Source organism: Triticum dicoccoides, chromosome 1A, assembly GCF_002162155.2.
Source record: "Triticum dicoccoides isolate Atlit2015 ecotype Zavitan chromosome 1A, WEW_v2.0, whole genome shotgun sequence".
Classification (NCBI taxonomy): domain Eukaryota; kingdom Viridiplantae; phylum Streptophyta; class Magnoliopsida; order Poales; family Poaceae; genus Triticum; species Triticum dicoccoides.
Window position 1 is genome coordinate 478,134,611 of NC_041380.1, and position 23,723 is coordinate 478,158,333.

The window sequence follows — 23,723 nt, forward strand, 5'->3', positions numbered from 1 at the left end:
GAGAGAGAGAGAGAGAGAGAGAGAGAGAGAGAGAGAGAGAGAGAGAGAGGTGTTACGAGGGGAGAGGGAGGCTCCAAGGACTTGGGGTGCGGCTGCCCTCCCTCCCTCCCACTATATATAGGGCCCCTGGGGGGGCGCCGGCCCTAGGAGATGGGATCTCCAAGGGGGGCGGCGGCCAAGGGGGACTTGCCCCCCAAGCCAAGTGGAGCGCCCCCCACCCCTAGGGTTTCCAACCCTAGGCGCAGGGGGAGGCCCATGGGGGGCGCACCAGCCCATCAGGGGCTGGTTCCCCTCCCACTTCAGCCCATGGGGCCCTCCGGGATAGGTGGCCCCACCCGGTGGACCCCCGGGACCCTTTCGGTGGTCCCGGTACAATATCGATTACCCCCGAAACTTTCCCGATGGCCGAAACTGGACTTCCTATATATAAATCTTCACCTCCGGACCATTCCGGAACTCCTCGTGACGTCCGGGATCTCATCCGAGACTCCGAACAACTTTCGGGTTACCGCATACTAATATCTCTACAACCCTAGTGTCACCGAACCTTAAGTGTGTAGATCCTACGGGTTCGGGAGACACGCAGACATGACCGAGACGATTCTCCGGTCAATAACCAATAGCGGGATCTAGATACCCATGTTCGCTCCCACATGTTCCACGATAATCTCATCGGATGAACCACGATGTCGAGGATTCAATCAATCCCGTATTCAATTCCCTTTGTCAATCGGTACGTTACTTGTCCGAGATTCGATCGTCGGTATCCCAATACCTCGTTCAATCTCGTTACCAGCAAGTCACTTTACTCGTACCGTAATGCATGATCCCGTGACCAAACACTTGGTCACATTGAGCTCATTGTGATGATGCATTACCGAGTGGGCCCAGAGATACCTCTCCGTCATACGGAGTGACAAATCCCAGTCTCGATCCGTGTCAACCCAACAGATACTTTCGGGGATACCTGTAGTATACCTTTATAGTCACCCAGTTACGTTGTGACGTTTGGTACACCCAAAGCACTCCTACGGCATCCGGGAGTTACACGATCTCATGGTCTAAGGAAATGATACTTGACATTGGAAAAGCTCTAGCAAACGAACTACACGATTTTGTGTTATGCTTAGGATTTGGTCTTGTCCATCACATCATTCTCCTAATGATGTGATCCCGTTATCAATGTCATCCAATGTCCATAATCAGGAAACCATGACTATCTGTTGATCAACGAGCTAGTTAACTAGAGGCTCACTAGAGACATGTTATGGTCTATGTATTCACACATGTATTATGATTTCTGAATAACACAATTATAGCATGAATAATAGACAATTATCATGAACAAGGAAATATAATAATAATCATTTTATTATTGCCTCTAGGGCATATTTCCAACAGAGGCGGCATCAAGATATGCTCAGAACGCGCCGTCGATGGATGTAGGAGCAAGATGACTTCGGCACCTCCAAAATTTTGAGTGTTATTTTATCTTTCTATTTTAATGTGTTTGTAAGTGCATGTAATACTTAATATATGACCTTCGCAACAACAAAATCTTTAAGAGTATTTCAAAAATCTTTTGAGTTAAAAAGGCTCTTATAGCCTTACTAGGAACCCGGCATTGTTCTGGGAATAGGTAATCCTGCCCGAATCCCATCGTCTACTTGGCAAATTGGCACAGTAATGTCAGTACACTACAAAAACTCCATGATCAACAAGTTAGCGGAGATGACAAGCTAGAAGGAAAAGTCAAGAGAGAGAAACCATTAGGTAGAGGGATGAGTGAGCTAGTCCGCCATTGACCATTAAAAGTCTGTCTCTTCGACAACTAAAATTGCTATAAAAATGTTTAATTTGCTACGGTCCAAATCAAAACATTCAGGATTTACCATTTTCGTAAACTCATGAAGGAAATATAATCTAAGAGATCATAAATTTCCACCAAAACCTGTTATGACTGTTTTGGGCCTACACTAACTCTTTCTTTTCTGCTAAAAGTTTATTTTATTTTTATTGAAATATTTATTTTTTGTAGTTTATATATAACTAGTACAATGCCCGTGCGTTGCCACGGGCCTTTTAATTTTTTATTCTGATTGCACATATATACATGTATTATTGTATATAACTCGGCGAATTTTAGGCCCCTTCAAACAACACCACATCGGCAATTTTGTCAAAGGATTCCTTTTGAATGTTGACATAATACATCTTCATCTCTCTCATACTCTGCAAAAATAAGCATATATGAAAATTCATCTTATATATTATCATATCCAACAAGTATTACAGAAGAACCATTATTTATACAAATCTCTTCCAATTGTATAAGACTTCAATGAGTTTTCAGGCCGCCCATCATAAAGCTTTGTGAGTTGACACTTTCAAAGCATCATCCGAAGTCATAGTTCTTATCTCCAATCTACAAAAGGGAATATATAAACACATATTTGAAAAAATCAGATAAGCCCATATACAATATATATTCATTTGTCAGCTGCTCGCTTTGAGCAAGTGATATTTCTCTCACAGCAAACAAATATTTTCCCCTAAAAACACAAACGACAACATATTTTCTTCTCATCTTATAATAAACAAAACAGTTCACTCTCTCACTCTCACCGCACGACACATGCAGATCTCATTCCCCCGGACTGCTCTCCACGTCACCGTGTCGACGCCGCCATCTCTCCCCACCACGGCTTTTTGCTGCCGCCTTCCCTCGACGCCATGTCATTCATCCCACACCTTCCTCTCACCGCCATCTCTCCTTCCCTCCACTGTGTCGCCCGCCCCCTCCTCTCCTCTCCACGACGTCCCAGCCCAATTCCCGGTGCCAAGGAATGCACATCGCTGTAGCTGAGGGCGACCACCACAGTGTGTTTTTGCTGCCAAGTTATATGAAATGATATATATCATGCGATCCTTTTGCCTCTTTTAAAATAAAAAAAGACTCGTGTCAAGGTATGTGCCCGCGAGTTGCCATAACACCAAACTTTATTGAGGCAATAAGAGAAGCATAAGGGGACAAATCCCAGAGAAAATGAAATAACCAAAAGAAGATTATGTTTTGGTTATGAAGCATAGACAAGGTCATCCACGAGGTGCCCCACACCGCCTCGCTCTCCATGGTAACTGTCTATCAGCTCAAACCAGACAACCGCCATTCAACAAATCATGGATCTAGTGTGGGTTAACTCCCTCATTGTGATAAAAAAAGGTATGGACCACTCCTTTGCCGTGCACTCTTCCTTATTCACATTCTCCTTTCATTCACCCCTCTGCATCAAGTGCCGACAACAATAGTAGCAACGGAGCGGCTGCGGATTCTTTCCATATCTGAGCACAATAAGATGGCCCTCAACCAGATTTGATTGGACTTGACACCCATGATTAGAAGGCTATCATCAACTTACTCACCGAGGTACCATCTGATGACAACAACATAATAAAATTCATTTCTTGCCGAGCTATGTCCCGTAGCAATTTCCTGACAAGCACTCAATCATAAGGACAAGTCAAGACATAACAACATATTGGCTATGCATTTCTAAAAATCTACAATACACATACCATGGTCATAATATGTGATGTCGTCTCTTTTTTCCCTTTCATATTTTTAACACCGAGTTAAAATATTCCCTTGCCTCCAATGTCATTGTGACAGTTGCAATGCTCCATGTTGTGTCTCAATGTTGTCACACAATAGGGTCCTCTATTAGATGAATTTTGATAAAGAAAGTTGGTTTGGTTATATCTTTGTAGTTTCTTATATACAAAAACTACCGTCACAAGATAAATAAGTAGAAAATTATTCTATTATTCTACACTATAGACCCTAGGCAATTAGCATCATTTAAACGGTAAAATAATGCATTTCGTTAACTTGTGATGGTCAGTAAAATAATGCATTTTGATAACTTGTGAAAATAATCAGAAAAGTATCATGTTTTTCTTACTCGATAAATGGCGATGCATGTGGAGTGCACACAATCACTGAACAACCTTGGTCAAGCAACCTAAATAAAAAGTAAAAGCACCATAGTTTCTAGGAAATGACTTCAGCTCATTCATATGAAAGCATGTTTAGAAGATAGAAGTATATGAGCGCACCTGGCCATAAATTCCCTCGAAGAGAAAGGAATTATGACTGAAACATGAAGCTAGCATATGGACATCGATGATTAAATAATGAGGAATGCACTCAAGAGAAAGGAATAAAATGTTGAGTTTTTGCTTACAAGGGCAATAATTCAGATCATGTGACTTCCACTTATAATTAGCAAGAAACTTTGCATCAAACATGGCCATCAGATATGAAGTGATTATTATCGGAAAACCAGGACCAACAGTTTTGGGCATGTAGTTTCTCGTTAGCTCTGTCCGAGCCACTTTATCTCCATGATAAATCAGACCATTTAGAGAAGGAGCAAACCTGAAATTAAGTATTCCACATAAGATAGCAAACAAACTAAGCACAGTGAAGGACAACTCTGGATGCTTTACCTCATTGTGTCGTTCAACCAGTTTGACAGGGTGGAAGGAAGAGCAATAACCATGTATGGACGATACAGACCATTCCCTTTAAGATGAGCAAGAAATGCAATTGTCTAAATTGTTTTTCCAAGGCCCATTTGATCACCCAGTATCCCATTAAGCCCATTTTGCCACTGTGATATTAGCCACTTAACGCCCTTTATCTGGTAAGATTTCAACTTCCCCCTCTCAATAACGAACAAGGCTGGCTTGCTCTCTTTCCCACTGTTCTTATTCTGTTAGAGTACCATCATCAGCAGAACGATCTTCACAAGATTTTGTAAGCATGTCTGCCACTGCGGTTTTAGCCTTCGTCTGAACAACATTTTATTTCCAGTAATTAGATATAACATAAGGTCTAATTGAGGAAATGAGTTGCTTTCCCTATATATTCTTCTAACTAATAACAGAACAAGATAACACTCAGAATGATGGGCCATCTCATGGAAAATATTAAAATAAATGTTATTCAACTGACATTAACAAGTCCAAGTCAAAGTAATTTAAACCTTAGAACATCTTGAATAGTCCATTTAACCAAGATTTGTAACCTTTCGTTAAGAAAGATGCTACTAATAAAAAGGAAGTCGGGAATTTTTGATGAGTAGACATTATGAGATCAAGCTCCCCCATCTAAAGTTAATTCACGAGGAAACAACGACCAGATGAGGTAAATACACTCACTTTCAAAGTAGGTCAATGACAAACATCCCGTCTCTTCCTTGCCGAGCTACCCTCAGTAAAAACTACCCTGTTCATCATGTTGACAGGCTTCCTCTCGCTGCAAATCCAACACGATTCAACCTCTTCCTAACTAAGCAACAAATTTATACATTACCTTAGAGAACAGGCAATAGCATGTCATATCATGTTTGTGTAGGTAGGTAAAATTCACTAAATGATGATATTATAGAACCAAATTCTGTAAAGAACAAAAAAACAGACATGGGAGCAATCACCATCGACCAGCCAAGAAAATGTCGATCGCCTTGGTCCCGGAGTGTACAATACAGACTGTTAGCAGTGGCAAAGGTCCATTGAAGGTGTCTGTGAGCCAGAAGAGATAAGTGCCATGTAAACTGACACAAACTTACAGTGAGTGGAGCACGGCAAGCTAGATGATGTTCCGACGAGATTGGCTGGGTCGGCAATTTTGATTTGCTGAGTCAGAGATTCGATCGAGGGGCTTTATGGCACGCCAGAAGAGGGATGGCACCCTGGCAGCGAGCTGTATCAGTTCTCCGGCGCGGACATAGCACCCCATGGCCGCGAGCTGGATCAGTTTACCGACATGGCAAATCACAGCTTTTGCTCCATTCTGGCGTTTGTGCTGGAGGACGAAGTGGTGAAGACACGAACGTGGTGGGTATGAACTGCAACACAAATTCGACAGCCAACAACAAAGGGAGCACATCTCTGAAGTAAAACAAATACACGATGCAAACAAATACATGGGAGCAAATAAAACATGTACGCATTAAGATTTAATTTGTATTTTGTCTTCTATCACTTTGGCGATCGCTTCAAAAGTATTTATCTTCGATCATAGTAGTACTTTGACTTCAAGGAACTGACACTAATACAATCAGACCTATGTAGCCTGGATGAACCCCAACTCTGTTTGATTCATCGTTTGACATCCAATTAAGATAAAAATTAATCTAGACCTACAGCTCGAATAAGCTAAATTAGAGCACTGAGTGAGCACTGCACCAGCAATCATCCTCCAAGACCATGACCAAAATGTTCAGAATTTTCTTGCTTTTTCCTCCTCACTCTGGCAATTATTCAGATTTCTTTCAGAATTAATGATCACAGCAGATTTCTTTAGAAGAAAAACATGTGTGCATCCTTTCGGTAATATACATGAAAGGCAAAAGTTCAGAATGATAAAAATTTATATTTTATTTACCTAGTAAGAAAATAGAGTTCCCATATTTTGCTGGATGAAATCTGAAGTAGTCCCTCCATATCAGCTCAAATAATACCCTGAAACCATTGCCATGTCAGGAATAGCAGTCCAGTATGAATTAGAGCATTATGTATACAAGACTTCAAACATGGAATTGAGCTTAGTCTTTCCGTTTTAGTATAAGATGATTGTCTTCCTAAAAAACACAATTTAGCACACTTCCCAATAACACCTCCTATGTCCTCTCAAGTTTCTCTAGCTCCACATCAACCCAATTAACATACTTGCCTACATAGAAGCATGGCGATATTTCATATTAAAGCTAATTAAAAGAAGAGAGCAAAATTCACGACAATATCACACTACCACCTGCCATTTTTCGGTAAGATGCCATCAGTCAAAGCATGCAGATCAGAGTCCTTCTCTCTATCATAACTAATTCTAAAAATTAGCATAAGTCTAAAAGCTTTCGAGGTGGTATGTTAAAAAGAGGGAGAGAGAGAAGAAGGTAATAGACAAAGAACAGTTGCACCCATTGACTGGTTTTACCTGTAGTCAAAATTAGGGAAAATATAATGAAGAGAATTCAGTACTAAATCCACAGTGGTGATATCTATTACAGAAGTATCCACCAAGTGGTCGTGTTGAACCTGTAAGCCAAAACAGGGGTCAAAAAAGTGAAAGACAGACAACATGCTGGTGAACTCTGCTGTCATAATTGAAGAGTTCAAACTTAACATAAGTGAACGAATGAACTGCAGTCTTTTCTTATATAATAACAACAATCTTGACAGCAACTTTTTTCCCATCATGTGTTGTGGACGCATGGACTTGCACAAGAAAAGCACTTGCAAGCAGGACAATGAAGAATTATGCAAAAACCTACACCAACGGGAATAGGGGAAAGCCAAATTTTATGTCAGAGTTTCTTCTAAGCTAAAAACAAGCTGAGCATAAATCCAGGTTCTGATTCAAGGTGAATACTCTGTTGGCCAACAACTGAACTAAGCACACTCAGTCTGATTGTTTGGTTTTGCTAATCAATACAACAACGAAGTTAGTTCAGAAAGGTGTAAGACAATGCCGTGATGCAATGAAGGAACTAAGAGTTTGTGGCAATTCTCCATTCTCTTTCTTGATGACTCCGCGGACGACCTCTTGAGCATCGGCGCCCTCATCGTCTGCACATACACCTGTGGTAGTACAAGCAAACAAGCAGCTGTTCCACAGCCACAAAATTATGCAATCTTACCACAGATGAATCCAAAGTGAATTCAGGCGTATCCTCACAGAGTTAGGAATTCCTTTCCGTACCAGTTGTGCGATGTGCTGGCCGAGCTTGATGTAGATGTTGCCGTTGCGAAAGCAGAGCTCCTGGAGTCGGTTGGCGGAGTGGCCGCCCTGCGTGCACCCACTTTGTAGGAAGGGAGGAGACATGCAATCGGAGAGGAGAGGGATGCGGGCGCCGCCAGGCCGCTGGATCGCGCGTGGCCGCGTTCGCCGGATCCCACCCCGCGTGCGCCCACTTCGTGGTTAGGGAGGCGACGTGTGACCAGAGAGGCGAGGGATGTGGGCGCCGCCGGGCCTCTGGATCGCGTGCGGCCGCGTTCGCCGGAGCCCGCACCGCGTGCGCCCACTTTGTGGTTAGGGGGGAGACCGGTCTGGCCGGAGAGGAGGGGGAGCGGGCATCCTTCGCCGGTGGCCGCCCACGCTCGAGGGAGGGGTAGCGGCGGCGGGGAACCCTAGGCAGAAGATCGAGAGGCGGCGGCGAAGGGATGGAGCGGCGCCGGCTTTGATGTGGGAGGGCGGCGGCGAAGGGATGGAGCGGCGGCGGCGAAGGGATGGAGGGCGGCGGCGGGCGAATGAGGGCAGAGAGTCGTGCGTGCGACTATTTCTCGCTCGAGGGCAGGAGACCTCCCTCGTACGTGCGGGCGATTGGTTTAGGATTTTTTTTCGCTGCTTAATTTTCGCCGGTTTTTTTTTCCTGGTTAATTTTCGTTCGTGTCAGTTCGATGCGACGGGAGGTTGGGCGCGTGGGGGCGGGGGCGGGACTCGATGGTGGGTTTTTTTTTTTTTGGTTTTTCACGGCTGAGAGGGAGGTGAGAGGAAGTACAAAAAAATACAAAAAAAACCGGGTGAGGTGGGACGAAAATAAAACCCGGAACGCGACCTACCAACTGAGACATTAGGATAAACTAGAAGAACGCCCGTGCGTTGCAACGGGGCCACATTAACTTTAAGAGTTCAATATTAATCATGTTAATAATACATTTAATATTCTCATATATATCAAGTGACACTGGCGATCTTTTTTTTAATTTAGCAACGGACTCAGTTGCAACGGGCTCTTTATACATATCGGACAACTCGCTACTGCTTAAACTATAACTATGGCTACCAATATTTTTTTGTCAATTTAGCTCAGCAATAGTGCCTGGCTTAATAGACTGCTTTGCATTCACCCCTTAGAAGACAGAGAGAACCAACTCAACATGTCAGAAGATTAACAGAAATTCCATTTGTATTGTATGAACATATAGCAGGAGCACCAACACATAGATCAGCAGAGAGCAGAGCACAGCATGCGCACACTCGGGCCATCTATATCATACACACATCAACGCACACACACATCACGCTGGCATACACATACAGAAAAGCAGGCACACACGCATCATGCGCATTGGCTGGTGCGACGCACGTAGAGCAAGTACGTACGCACGGAGAGCAAGCTAGCAAGCACGCACGCGTCCAACCCCGCCCCTGCATGCGCTGGCAGGAGGTGAGGCAGCAAGGAAGACTGCACATTGAAGCTGTCCATGCAAGGCTGGAGGTGCTGGGCCGGCGACGGCGGTGTCGAGACGGCGCTTGATTCGTTCCCGGTGGCGTGGAGCTTGGGGCGGCAACGCGGCGATAGCTAGTGCTCGGGGATGGGGGTTTGGGGCGGGGGCAGTCGACCCGATGGCTGGCGAGTTAACGGGCTCGGGCGGCTGGAAATTCGGCGGGTGGCGGCGGCACAGCGCGAGGATGGGACAGGCGGAAAACCTAGCGGGCGTTCAACTACCAATACCCACGCCTTTTTTTAGGGGAATTGCTTGTGAAAATAACGTGCGACGACGACTTAGCGAGCGGATCCCCTTAAAAAAGACATAGCGAGCAGATTCCCTTAAAACTGGTAGGAACGGATACAATTGATGACGTTGATAAATAGTGGTGAATGTTGGCCTAATTTACTATCATCATGCATGAAAATGAATCATCAAGAAAAGGAATATTTCCTATTACTATATTCATAGGAAGCTTTCTAATCTCTGCTACCAAACAGTTTCTGTCCAAATAAGAAAGGAAAGTTATGGACGTGATTCGGAAGGAAACAAACGTTATGAAGATTAATTAATTTAGATTTGATCTTTAGAGATTGATTGTAATTGATTTTTTTACATAAAGACATTACTAAATAATTTGCATCAGTATGGAAAATTCTGATCCGTTTAGTTTTCTTCGTTGTGTGAGAGGGTGAAGTGAAAATAAACCGATGAAGTGAGAGAGGCGACGAAGAAAATCTACGACGGTTAACCTACGAAAAAACCGGACGAAAGTGGTGGGACGAAAAAAACCCTGGAAGCGAGACTACGAACTGCTCTATTAGCAGTAAAGAAAAATATCTTCTTATCTCCTTTTGCCCGTACCTTTCTTGCATCTTCCTCCTCGAGTCCCTCTGACCTCTGCCAATCCAACCCAGCACGGCCTCCGCATCGCCTGCCCTACAGCCGCCGCCGCGCCATCGCAGCCTACCGTCCCGGCCGACGCTTTCAACCCCCCCACCCCCACCCCAAGGCCTCTCACGCGCGTCGCCGTCATCACCGCTCCCGATCTCCGCATCGCGAGATCGCGTTCCTGCTGTCTCCACCTCGTCCGCAGTCTCCGGTCATTGAGCCTTTGAGGTATGAGCTTGGTTTCATCCAGTGATTAGTCAAACCCCGCCGGCCTCCAGAATTTCTGGGTGCAGCGGTGCGCACCCGGCAGATCTGCCCCTGCTCTTACGATTGGTTTGGGAGACCTGTCCATGTCTTGCTGCTATGATTCTGCCCGTAGGAAAGGGGTCCTGTTTAGACTAATAAAAGTCGCCCTTTTGCCGTGTCTTTATAGCTATATAATTGAAGCAAATGAGTACGGTGCCTTTTGTTTCTTTAGGTTGTGGATTACTTTTTGATTTGGACCTTTGGTTCCGTATATCATCCTCGTATCCGTGCAAAAGTATGTCACTTCATAGTGTTCGTAGCTTCAGCTTAATGAGAATTAGGGAGATGGTTATAGAGGTGCTTCCCATATCAATGCAGTTTATGCTTTATAAATCATCTGTTTGTTGTAGACTTGTAGATCATCTGTTTGAGTAGTATCGTAGCGTCATGTTTATGTTTCAAAGCCTGCCTGTCTGCTCAAAGAATGAAGAAATCGATTTGCATTTACCTGTTCTGTGTTTCATCTTGGAATATACAGCTCAATAGTTGCTTATGACGTTTCCTTTGCAATAATACTGAAGTCTTTGGTGTTTTTTTCTCTCTGAGAAAGTCCTGATTGTTTGTGTTCATGGACATATCCATTGGCATTCTGGTAGCTGGTTTGAATTATTCTGCACCCTAACATTGTATGTTGGATCAGTAACATATCTAGACGATAGTACTGCAGTCCTGCCAGGGCATACATGCAGATCAGATGTGTTAGTTCCTTTTTTATTTTTTGCCTCCCATGTTTTTTGTGCTAGATGTGCTCTCAGAAATATGAGCCCTGAACATGGTTCTTTTCGGTTTTCTGTTATGGGCCAACTATCTTCCCATGAATGATTAGATGCAACAGGGACTTATACTACTCGCCATAATCCATGGTGTAGCATGATACCTGTTATGTGATAACGTGTTAGCCTTTTTCTTTTAGTACAGTATAAATTAAGCTTCTAACTAACGCTGTATGTTTGATTCCTCATTAGTTAGTACTGAAGCAATATATAGTGTTGTTATAAGTCGTCCTTTTCTATGTAGCGAGATTATGACTGTTTAAAATGCCTGGAAATTTTGTTGGGGTTGATTGTTTCTTACTTTCTTGGTGCCGCGTTGATAAGATATTTCTACTTTCTAATGAAACTCTGGGTGTTGCTTTGTAGCACTAGTCACTCAAGGTTTTGACCATGATGTAAGTTGAAACAGATTATGATTTTTCATTTCACATTTTCTAACTATTGTTCATTCCATTGCAGTTACTGGCAGTTTCAGCTAGACAATAATCATGAGTCTTGCTTGTCTCGTATGCCATGGCATGAACAGCCCCTCACACTCTCTTAGAAGCTACTCGGTGTCGAGTTCAGAGGAGGACAACCGATGTGGAGCTGTTGTTTCCTGCTTAACTCGGAGAGTAACGCCGGCTGGATCTGCTAGTGTTGGGACATCAAAGGTGACCCCCTTTCCATCCATAGCGGCTGGTCAAGGCACCGAGGGCACTCCTCGCCTTCAACGAAGCCGTGCTGTGTCCAGGGACCTTGTCAGAGACTGGAACTTTGATGAAGCCGTCGTTGCAAACTAGATTAGGCGTCAGCTGTTCCCAGTTGGATTCCGCACTCTTACTTATTCAGGAGGAGACTCCATCAATTTGGTGTACATTTTTTTGCTAGTATACTCTATGTCTATCAGTACTTTTCAGTTGAGACTATCGGTCTATGCTCACTTCTCATGAGCAGTTTGTGGCTTGGTAACATATGAAGGCCAACCTGTGTAGATAGAATAAATTTTAGGGTATTTTTCCTATTTCTAAAAGTGGATATGCTATCCTGTACTTCCTGTATATTATGAAGGACTGTGATATTTGTCAACCGTGTGACATATTACAAAAATACCAACTGATCCTGCCAGCGAGGCCCAGCTCGCTCGATCCGTATAAGGAGGCCCGAGTGCGTTCGATTCCGAAATTTTCTCTCGTCCCTGTTGGCCTCGCATCTCCCACGTTCTCTCGAACAGTATTTTTTCCCACCACCGTTTTTTTGGCGTTCCCAAATTTTTTTCACTCATCCCATTAGCCTCCCACTTCCCCACGTTTTTTCCTGTTAGTTTTTTCTTACCTTTCTTCAGAAAGAAAAGTAGGGTAAGAAAATGAGGGAAAAGGCGGCTGATGTGATTCATACCCAAGCCCTCCTTGTTTGATGCTGCAGGGCTTACACAAAGCACAATAACCAACTAGCCAACACACAGTTTCTATTCATATTCTAAAAATATATACCACTTCACGGCTGGTGCATATTATTATCATGACATTTACACAGTAGTTATTTAAGGGTTTGCTTTCAACAATTTATTTCCTATGTTAAGAAGTTACCATGTGTAAATTATCAGGTCTCCGGTGCATATATTATCATGTCATCTACACAAACATAACCGATGAATATTTTTCACAATTTTTCCCCAGGGTCAAATGTTACCACGTGTTTTGTACCTAAGTTATCATGTGTGTGGCGCATATATTACCATACTATTTACACGGGTCGCGCTATTCGTCACCCTGGGTGAGGAATAGTTATTCTTCACCCCCCTCTATTTTACCATCAATGCACCATAATTTTACGTTCCGTAAGTTTTTCTTATTTCCGACATAAAAAAGAACCGTAAGAAAATATATAATCGCCGTAAAAAATATTTTATTTTATGTATAATTACAAACGTAAAAACATAGACTAAAATACACATAAACTGCAAATTTTCTTATCTTATGACCTATATTTTTATTTTCTTATGTCAATTTTTAAGTAGTGAATCAATAGGAATGTAACTATTTGAATTTCAAATGTAATTTAATTATGAAGTGATCGTAAGATTACCTCGGATGAAAAATAACTTTTTGTACACCTTGGGTGATGAATAGCATCACTACTATTTACACAGAAGTTATTGGGAGTATTTCAACAACTTGTTTTCCTCGGTCAAAGTTACCATGGTGTCTTATATATATCTAAGTCATCATGTTTGTGGTGCATAAATCACCATGTAAATGTACATAAAGAGTTACAACGTTATGTTATCAAGAACTTTTCTCCTCGAGTGAAAGTTATCATCGTGTTTCTACGCAATTTATCAAAAATTATCATGCTATTTACAGAAAAATTATTGGATGTATTATCATTTCTATTTGAACAGAAGTTATTGTATGTAAGTCATCGGGTCCATGGTGCGTATATTACCGTGTTATTCACACAAAAGTTATCAGGAGGTATGTCTCCAACAACTTTATTCCCGGTCAAAAACTTATCATGGGGTATGTATTTGAGTTATCAACTCCGTGATGCGTAAATTATCATATTATTTTCATAGAAGTTACCGCACAGATGCTTTGAAACAATTTTCCCCGAGCCAAATTTACCACGTCGTTTGTACGTTAGTTATCAAGTCCACGATGCGTACATTACCATGCTATTTTCATAGAAGTTATCATGCTATCAGGTTTGCGGGCTTGACCTTATTTATAGAACACAACAACAAAACAAGGTATAGCCTAGTTATGTATTCTCTACATGGGAAAAACAATGGGACTAGGAGATAAATCGCCAAAGCTCAAAATTGGAAAGAAAAAGAAATGCCTTTTACCGCGTCCTATTGTCATCTCAGGCTCTCAGTCCTTACTTACAAAAGCTACATAAAACAGTACCCAATCACAACATAGTGCATGCCTAGATGGTTGTCTCAGCTAGCCCAAAACCTGTGGGCGCGGGGTTTGACTCCCGCTCTGTTCGTTTTTTGTCATATTTATGGATTCATTAGGGCGAGGCATCGAAATTAGCGATGGGGATTGCGGTATGTACGATCGTCAATCAGACGACAGCCAATGCGTTCGGTCATTTTGCAAAAACCATTTGGTGTGCCCATACATTAGTCGTTTCACATAAGTTACCAGTGGTATAGTTTTCAATATTTTTTTTTGCCTTGGTCAAAGTTACCGCGGTGTTTGTACGTAAATTATCGGGTATGCATTTCGTATATTACTGTGCTATTTTCACAAAAATTATCGAGGGTATATTTTTCAATAACTTTGTCCGCTCTTTGGTGAAAGTTATCGTGGCGTTTGTACATAAATTATCAGGTATTTGGTTCACATATTACCGTGCTATTTTCACATAAGTTACCGGCGTATGTGACGATAACATGTACCTAGGGTAGGGTCATGGGCCTGACCTAGACGCCCTACCCAAGGACACTGCCCTGGAGTCAAAGGCATTCAAAGCACAAGAAGAGAAACCGACTGAGTTATCGAGGAGTGTAATCCACTCGACCTTCAACCTCACTCGGATACCCCAATTCCATTCGACCAAGAGAATGAGTCACTCGACAATACATGAAATCACTCGGAGTAGAGAAGGCTTAACGTCACTCGGAATGGCAACGGTCAGGCAATCACTCTGTAGACTTAAAGATCATTTTTATACTCCTTTATTGCTGGCGTTATCAGTAACGCTCTATCTTAATGTACATTGAACCCTTTGTAACATGGGCTGGCTGGGATCCGGGCGCACTCTATATAAGCCACCCCCCTTCACTGGCACAAGGGTTCGCACCCCCTGTAACTCTCAGCATAAACCAGTCGACCAAGCCTCCGGGCACCGAGACGTAGGGCTATTACTTCTTCTAAGAAGGGCATAAACTCGTAAATCTTGCATGTACAACCTTGCCGTAGCTAGGATCTTGCCTCCTCCTATGTACCCCCTATTCTACTGTTGACTTACTCCCACGACAATATGTTCTTCAACAACTTTCCCTCCTTAGTCAAAAGTTATGGCGTTATTTGTACGTAAATTATCGGGTATGTGATACATATATTACCATGTTATTTTCACATAAATTACCAAGGGGGTATGTTTTTCAACAAATTTCCCCCCTTGGTTAAAGTTACCATGATGTTTGTACAGAAGTTATCGGGTATGTGGTTCATATATTACCGTTCTATTTTCACATAATATATCGATGATATATTTTCAATAACTTTTGTTTCCGGTGCAAAAGTTACCATGATGTTTGTACAGAAGTTATCGGGTATGTGGTTCATATATTACCGTTCTATTTTCACATAATATATCGATGATATATTTTCAATAACTTTTGTTTCCGGTGCAAAAGTTACCATGGTGTTTGTATGGTGCTTATTACCATGTTATTTAAACAGAATTTACCCTTCCCCGGTAAATCTTACCGCAATGTTTGTATGCAAATTATCATATATGTGTTTTGTATATCACCATGCTATTTTCACATAAAGTTACTGGGGTATCTTTTTTTTAGAAACTTAATATATGTGTTTGTAGGTAAGTTATCAGGTCCGCCGTGCTTAAAATACCATCTTATTTACACAAAATTTATCTAAGTATCTTTCAAAAACTTTTTTCCTCTAGATCAAACAACCTTTTTTCGGGTCAAAATTAATACCGTGATGGTATCGAAGTTGTCAGGATCAAAGTAGAAAACATCGTCGAAAGACAGTTTATTGCGAGAGAGATGTGTATCTGACAAAAACTTCATTCTTTTTGTAGCTTTTTTTCTTTTAATTTACCAAAAAAATGGAAGAAGAGTGCATAGAAGCTAGTAGATTGCATCGGCTACTAGCATGAAATAGCAACAACACTCGCTGCTACTCTAGCTAGTAACTAGCCTAATTAGCAGACATCAGCTAGCCTAGCTACCCTAACCTAGCTAGTAAACAGCAGCAGATCGCGTATGGAACAGTGGCAGGAACAACAAATAGCAGCAAGCGCATGGAGCACCCTAAAAAAAACGCATGGAGCCCATGCGCCATGCACGGGAGGAGCTGCACATGGAGCAGCGGCAGAAAAGTCCACGCGCGTCTTGCGCGGAAGGAGCAGCGCGCAGCCGACGCGCGGGTGTTTGCGGAAAAGAAGCGTTGACCGCTTGATGCAAATCGTACAGCGCTGGATGCGGTAGATAGTTTTGCAGAAAAACTCCCGTGTGCCAGATACATATTTCGTATTATGAAATATCTAATTTCGTATAATTGCTGGGAAAATGGCCACTGGGATTTTCATGCGTTGCGGTTGGCATTTCTTTGCCACATGATAACACTGCAGTGGTCAATTGTATCAGCTATTTCTCTTGTGCACAAAACTTGCGTAAAAATTCATCAGCATGCTATATTTTCATTGATAAAATGCTGAAAAGCAAGGATGTTAAGTACTTCTCCATAAATGATTTACAAGGTCTTTTCCACCCAAATCAGTGAACATCAATTATTTCCCATCTTAGGTTGTCGAAGCAACATATTATTTTCATTTCTGACCTGCAGGTAAAGACAATTACATTACACCAAATGAAAAGTTTGAAACAAAGCAAATCGCTCGCAAGTTCACAACCAAGAAAATGGTGAACTATCTGTTGTACAACAATGGCATGTTTTCCTATTTTCCCAATGGGCATGCTTTTAATATAATGCTGGCGAAGATGCCTTCAGCACGCTATTTTTTATTGAACCGCGGCAGGGGCCTTGAGCAGAGCCATTGCGTCTTTTATCTTCTCCATCGCAGATTGTAGCGTTGACAGTGCAGCAGCGTAGGAGATACGAATGCCCTTGTCATCTCCAAATGCATCTCCAGGGACAAGCGCGACCTGTGATGCAAGAGAAAACACCTTAGATACCCACCTACCCATTGATCTTGTTTATGTCGACTGACGCACTCGAAATGGGTGTAACCGTCACCTGTGCTTTCTCTAGCAGGAACATGCAGAGGGTCTCAGAGTCCTTGATAGTGCCAAAACCCTCTACCTCGGATCCGTAGTAGGAGCTGAAGTCGAGGAACAAATAGAAAGCACCCTGAAAATTGCGAAGCTTAGCTACCTTCCTGATATAGATATGTCACATAGTCGCGTCGCAGTCGAGAGGCTTACCTGAGGTTCTGATATTTTTACCCCTGGCAGTTCCCTGAAACTTCTTACAAGGTAATCCCGGCGCTCCTGGAATGCTTTGACCATGGTTGAAACTGCTTCACCGCCGGCATAACCAAGGTTCAAGGCTGCAAGCCCTGCCTTCTGCGATATACTACTGGCACCAGATGTGTACTGTGTAGTAAACAACTCACTATTATCAGGACAATTAAAAAAAAATTCAAGACTGGATATATGTGAGCCAATTTCTACAACATCATCAGGAACTGTCATCATTGGGGATCAAAATAAGTTCTGCAAGACTATGATTGCTATCTTTATATTAATTACAGTAAGTAAAGATGGTGGTACTGGACCTAATGGTGGCTGATGTTTAAATAATTTAGAGACTCAGGGCTGCACCCTACTACCAGTGAATTGAGCACTTTCGGGTACAGTGTTGCTGAATTAAGAATGTAAAGACAAACTTAGGATCTCTGGTGAGCTGGGCCTACCTTTCTAACCATCAGCAAAGAAAAAAAGGGGGTGATAACTAAAATAGGGAATTAGGAAGTTGCAACATTCTATAGCAGATATAGTAGCACAAAATGATTCAGATGAAAGAAAAGAGAGACAAATACTCACCTGGCTTTGGATCTTTCCACAAGCTGAGACAAAATGTTTAGGGGCAGCTAAGTATCCAAGTCGCCAGCCAGTCATAGCAAAAGCCTATAAAAATTTTGTTCAGTAAATATCAAGATATTCCAACTTGAGCTAGATCATGCATATCTAGAGAACATGGACATCTGTTTCTTCAGTTATCAAGTCTTAATTGAAAGAACACCTAAATTTATACTCCCTCCTCTTCTTTATGCAAGGCATATTTTGATTACTCAAATCCAAGCATTGACGAATACTTGATCTAATAATATGTGGGTTATGTTCCACAAAATTGTTATTTATTGCATTCATCATCACAAAGAGAGAATAAAATAAAAACAACCGTGTTACCTTAGAAAATCCATTTACAGTTAATGTTCGGTCATACATTCCAGGTAATGCAGCAAAGCTTGTGTGTTTAGCAGGATGATAGATAATATGCTCATAGATCTCATCAGATAGAACCTGCAAAAATGGTTAAAAGCACGACACATCAAAAATAGTGATGAACTGCTGACACAAAAGATCTTGAATAATCTGAATAACATACAAAAGGTCAAAGTGCAGACCAGGAGCCTAGGATACTTCTTGACTATAGCAGCAATCTCCTCAAGCAGCTCCTTAGGATACACAGAGCCTGTTGGATTAGATGGAGAGCATAGAATCAAGAGCCTTGATTTTTCAGTGATCACTGAGGCAAGTGACTCTGGCTTTAGCAGGAAATTGTCTGATATGCTTGTCGGGAGGATCACTGGTGTTGCACCAGCCAACCTAGCCATTTCAGGATAGCTGACCCAAAATGGTGCTGGTATCAAAACCTAAAATAAGATAAAACTCAACATTTTCAAAGAATGGGGTGCAAATCAATGCAGTGCTAAGAATAGTAAGATGATATAATTATATGGCTTGTTTACTCCAGATTAAGCTATAAATATCTGCAGTTCAAATAAGAAAAATCAAGCAATCAGTTAGGCTTGTAACCTGCAGGGATATTTTCTAAAATAAAAGATTAGTTTTTCAGATAATGGAAGAGAAACCTCCCCTGGCCCCTGCATCCGAAGATACACACAGCCCCAAATTTTATTCTATTTTTGAAGAGAGGCAAAAGATTTGACTCATTCATTAAATAAGAGGAATAGAGTTTATGGTCGTGTTACAACTTACAACACAGACAGTGCCGCAACAACCCAAATAAAAGTGACCAACTACTCTCGCGTCATCAGGTATCCCAAAATTATTACAAAGCTCTTTACAATATCAAGGAGCCAAAAGGAAGTGACAAACTACAAAGAATGTGACAAAACAGAAATTTATAAGATAGGATCATACATAAAATATTACTATTACATTGGTAAGGGCATTTTATCTAAATGGCTCAGTAGAGATAGGATCACACAAACAATAAGGAGACACAATAATGACAAGGCATGGAAGACCCAAACAATATTTGCGGTTTAACAAAAAAAGAATGAAGCAATCCGCTAACTTTTATGGGCTGGGAACGACAAAATGACTGCAGGATAAGCACTTGGTGCTGCTATTTTCATGGTATGGCACTTTATGAAATATATTTCTCCTAACAAATTGCAGTGTGCAGAGATGATAACTTTACCTCATCACCAGGTGAGCAGACAGCAAGAACAGCTTGTGTAATGCACTGCTTAGCTCCATTGCTCACTAGCACCTGATCTGGGCTGTAGGTTAGACCATTCTCCTCTGCATATCGATAACCAAACAACAAGGAAGTCAATTAGACTACTTATCCAATCTGAATATTCTGCAAACAAGAAATTGATCCGGGCGCACGCACCCTGAAGCTTGTTGCAGATGGCTTTCCTCAGCTCCATAGTCCCTGCATTAGGTGTGTACCTTGTAGACCCATCCCTGATTGCATTTATCCCAGCCTGGGCGAAAAACAAAATTTAAATGCTGAATCCAATTTTACTACTCTGAAGTCTGCTACTGTATTATATAAGAGGAAAATTGGATTCAGAATGCATTAAATTTTGCTACTCCGGCTGGCAAAATTTGAATGCTGAATGAATCCAATTTTGCTACTCTGAAGCCTACTAGTATTATATGTAAGAGGGAAATGATAGTACAAGAACAGCAGGCGTGCCTGTAGAATGCATTACTCTGAAGTCTACTGTATTAAGTTTCAATGAGACAAAGGGGAATTTGAAGCGAGCTAACAATCTCTTTTGTCGCTCAATACAGTTAATCTGACTGGTAATTTGACTGCTATCGTTCGCGATCCAAGTCATGTCGCTAAGATCCAAATCATTCCGCGATCCAGGCACCAGGAACGGGGCGGAGGACAGTTACTTGATTTCCTCCCCGTTTCCCATTGCAAAAATAAATAAATAACAAGAACGGCGGTCACCTCCGCGATCACCGCCGGCGTGTCGAAGTCGGGCTCCCCAGCGGCGAGTCCGATGACGGGCACCCCGGCCTGCCGCAGCGCGCTGGCCATGTCGGTGATGGCCATGGTCTTGGACGGCCGCAGCGCGCTCACCCGCGGGCTGATGGACGTGTCCACCGCCTCCGCCTGCGCCCTCACCGCCGCCATCCTGAACCTCCCCGCGGACGCCCTGCAACCAGAGAAGCAAGCAAAATCAAATCTTTACCCCCAACGGCAGCGGACAGATGAATCGGGATGGGCAGAGCTGCGGAGGGGCCGCCGCGACTCACCTGGAGAAGGAGAGGGAGCCTGCGCCCGGGGAGGGCTTGGTGGGGAGGGTGAAGGACGAGGAGGGGGGCGAGGAGGACGGGGTGGAGAGGGAGGAGAACGCCATTGGAGCTGTCTGTTTACCTTGCTGGTGCGTGAAGTTGCAGGTTCTTCAGGTTATATTTTGGGGGGGCGGCGAGGGGAAGGTGGGGGTGGGGGTAGGTGGGCGGCGACCGGAGTTTTGCGGGCCTGCTGCTTGGGGTTGGCTGCTGTCAAAAAGAAAAGAAAAGATGGTTGTTGGCTGTCAACGTGATCAATGACGAAAGTTATATCGGATGAATTCACTTTCGGAATGTAGTGAAAAATCGTATTTCTAAGTTTCAAAACTTAGGAAAGAAAATCATGCTTAGTTTCAAAAACTTAGGAAAATTCCATGTATAAAGGTATTGGGTGGAAATTTACCTACGTTAAATTTCATTAAAAAAAGACTGATCATTTCTGACATGTGTAAAGATGAGAAAATGCGGAAGCTACAGTAGTTGTGACTACACCCAATACATGAACTATTCGCAAAAAATAGACTTATAAAAATTATTTTTCACTAAGTTCTAAAAGTGGGTCATATGTTACCCCAGTTTTTTAAAATGCATATACTAGATTAATGACAGACATGTAAGCTCTATGGCCCACGGTGTAGTCGTAATATATCATTCATAATCTTTGCAAGTGTGTTTAGCATCGAGCTTTTTTGTATAATTGTGGTATGCTAAATTGTTCTGAGAAGTCGAGTAATTAGTTGTTCAATTATCTCGTAATCAATTTAATGTACATATTCTTTGTTGACGAACACATGTGACGAAACGTGAGAGAACGAACTATTATTGGTTCAATTTGTTTATATCTACCTTGTTTATGAAGAGATCAACACAGTTGTCTAAATTATTAGTGCAAAGCTAAAAAAGTAAAGTACACTAAACAACACTCTTAAAAAATTCTGTCTGAACCTCGGTGTAACTTTGTGTTGCAAAGCTAGGTTCGAGCAACAGGTGTGTAGATGTAACGTGGGTCCGGAAACTCAACAAGAGACTTATCGAGACCCCTTCCTCGTTCCCTCCACCCCTTCTCTCACCATCCCCCGTCTTCATTGGCGGTGAGTGCTACTTCTTGAGTTTGCGTTGTTTTTTTTCCTTAAAAAAGAAAGGGTGATGCAGCACAATAGAGATAAGTATTTCTCTCGGTTAAGAACCAAGGTATCAATCCAGTAGGAGAAGAACGCGCGAATCACCAATACCTGTACAAACAATCAAACACTTGCACCCAACGCGTTAAAGGGGCTGTCAATCCCTTCACGGTCACTTGCAAATGTGAGATCTGATAGAGATAGATAAATAAAAGATCAAATATTTTTGGGTCTTTTGGTTTATAGATCTGAAAATAAAAGATTGTAAAATATTATATCGGAAACTAATATGATGGAAAATAGACCTGAGGACCATAGGTTTCACAAGAGGCTTCTCTCATGAAGGTAAATAATATGATGTGTGAACAAATTATTGTCGAACAATTGATAGAAAAGCGCAAAGTTAGGACGATATCCAAGGCAATGATTATGCAATCACGTCCGTGTCAAGTAGACCGACTCCTGCTTGCATCTACTACTATTACTCCACACATCAACCGCTATCCAGCATGCATCTAGAGTATTAAGTTCATAAAGAACGGAGTAACGCCTTAAGTAAGATGACATGATGTAGAGGAATAAACTCATGCAATATAATATAAACCCCATCTTTTTATCCTCGATGGCAACAATTCAATACGTGTCTCGCTACCCCTACTTTGTCACTAGGTGAAATCACGCAAGATGGAACCCAAAGCTAAGCACATCTCCTTGCAAGAAAAACCAATCTAGTTGGCCAAACCAAGTCGATAATTCGAAGAGAAATACAAAGATATCAAATCATGCATAAAGAATTCAGAGAAGATTCAAATAATATTCATAGATAAGCTGATCATAAATCCACAATTCATCGAATCTTGACAAACACACTGCAAAAGAATATTACATCAGATAGATCTCCAAGAACATCGAGGAGAACATGGTATTGAGAATCAAAGAGAGAGAAGAAGCCATCTAGCTACTAGCTATGGACCCGTAGGTCTGATGTAAACTACTCACGTTTCATCAGAAGGGCAGTAGGGTTGATGTAGATGCCCTCCGTGATCGAATCCCCCTCCGGTAGGATGCCGGAAAAGGCCCCAAGATGGGATCTCAGGGGAACAGAAGGTTGCGGCGGTGGAAAAGTGTTTTCGTGGATGCTCCTGGTGGTTCTGGAATATATGTGAATATATAGGGCAAATGGCTAGGTCAGAGGTGTCCCGAGGAGGTGACAAGGTAGGGGCGCCCCCCCCTGTCGGGGAACGTAACATGCAATTTCAGAATTTTCCTACGATCACGCAAGATCTATCTAGGAGATGCATAGCAACGAGAGGGGGAGAGTGTGTCCACGTACCCTCGTAGACCGAAAGAGGAAGCGTTAGGTTAATGCGGTTGATGTAGTCGAACGTCTTCATGATCCAACCGATCTTAGTACCGAACATACGGCACCTCCGAGTTCAGCACACATTCAGCTCGATGACGTCCCTTGAACTCTTGATCCATCTGAGGGGCGAGGGAGAGTTCCGTCAGCATGACGGCGTGGTGACGGTGATGGTGATGTGATCCGTGCAGGGCTTCGCCTAAGCACTACGACGCTATGACCGGAGGAATAAACGGTGGAGGGGGTACCGCACACGGCTAAGAGAACTATTGGTCTCCCTTTGGGGTGCCCCAGCCCCCGTATATAAAGGAGGGGAGGAGGAGGCGGCCGGCCGGCCGGGAGGGGGTGCGCCAAGGGGGAGTCCTACTAGGACTCCTAGTCCTAGTAGGATTCGCCCCCCTTTCCTTTCTTCATCGGAGGGAAAAGGAAGGAGAGGGAGAGGGAGAGGGAAAGGGGGGCCGCGCCCCTCCTCCTTGTCCTATTCGGACTCCCTAGGAGGGGGC

General features: G+C 42.7%; 2 protein-coding genes and 1 long non-coding RNA gene across 10 annotated transcripts; 1 reads left to right on the forward strand and 2 right to left on the reverse strand.

Annotated features, from left to right (window-relative positions):
* Positions 1 to 2,361: 2,361 nt before the first annotated feature.
* On the reverse strand, positions 2,362 to 8,384 carry LOC119280666. 8 transcript variants are annotated; one of them, XR_005138148.1, is made up of 8 exons: positions 7,001 to 8,384; positions 5,634 to 6,528; positions 5,485 to 5,527; positions 5,224 to 5,353; positions 4,510 to 4,854; positions 3,963 to 4,438; positions 3,577 to 3,718; positions 2,362 to 3,493 (listed from the first exon to the last, which is right to left on the reverse strand). It is a non-coding gene; the product is annotated as an uncharacterized LOC119280666 (long non-coding RNA). The 8 variants fall into 8 exon arrangements; XR_005138143.1 differs by having other exon boundaries at positions 3,963 to 4,022; positions 4,117 to 4,166; positions 4,245 to 4,438; positions 5,224 to 6,528; XR_005138130.1 differs by having other exon boundaries at positions 5,224 to 5,912; positions 6,452 to 6,528.
* Positions 8,385 to 10,152: 1,768 nt separating this feature from the next.
* On the forward strand, positions 10,153 to 12,286 carry LOC119280697. The gene is made up of 2 exons (XM_037561466.1): positions 10,153 to 10,395; positions 11,706 to 12,286. The coding sequence occupies exon 2, from the start codon at positions 11,735 to 11,737 to the stop codon at positions 12,026 to 12,028; it is 294 nt and encodes a 97-aa protein (XP_037417363.1). The 5' UTR covers positions 10,153 to 10,395; positions 11,706 to 11,734; the 3' UTR covers positions 12,029 to 12,286.
* Positions 12,287 to 16,646: 4,360 nt separating this feature from the next.
* LOC119280710 (bifunctional aspartate aminotransferase and glutamate/aspartate-prephenate aminotransferase-like) lies at positions 16,647 to 20,864 on the reverse strand. The gene is made up of 10 exons (XM_037561471.1): positions 20,704 to 20,864; positions 20,396 to 20,603; positions 19,823 to 19,916; positions 19,625 to 19,728; positions 18,582 to 18,830; positions 18,364 to 18,477; positions 17,998 to 18,081; positions 17,377 to 17,547; positions 17,189 to 17,302; positions 16,647 to 17,097 (listed from the first exon to the last, which is right to left on the reverse strand). Exons 1-10 carry the CDS (start codon positions 20,805 to 20,807, stop codon positions 16,954 to 16,956), a joined length of 1,386 nt encoding a protein of 461 aa, XP_037417368.1. The 5' UTR covers positions 20,808 to 20,864; the 3' UTR covers positions 16,647 to 16,953.
* Between the last annotated feature and the right edge of the window lie 2,859 nt (positions 20,865 to 23,723).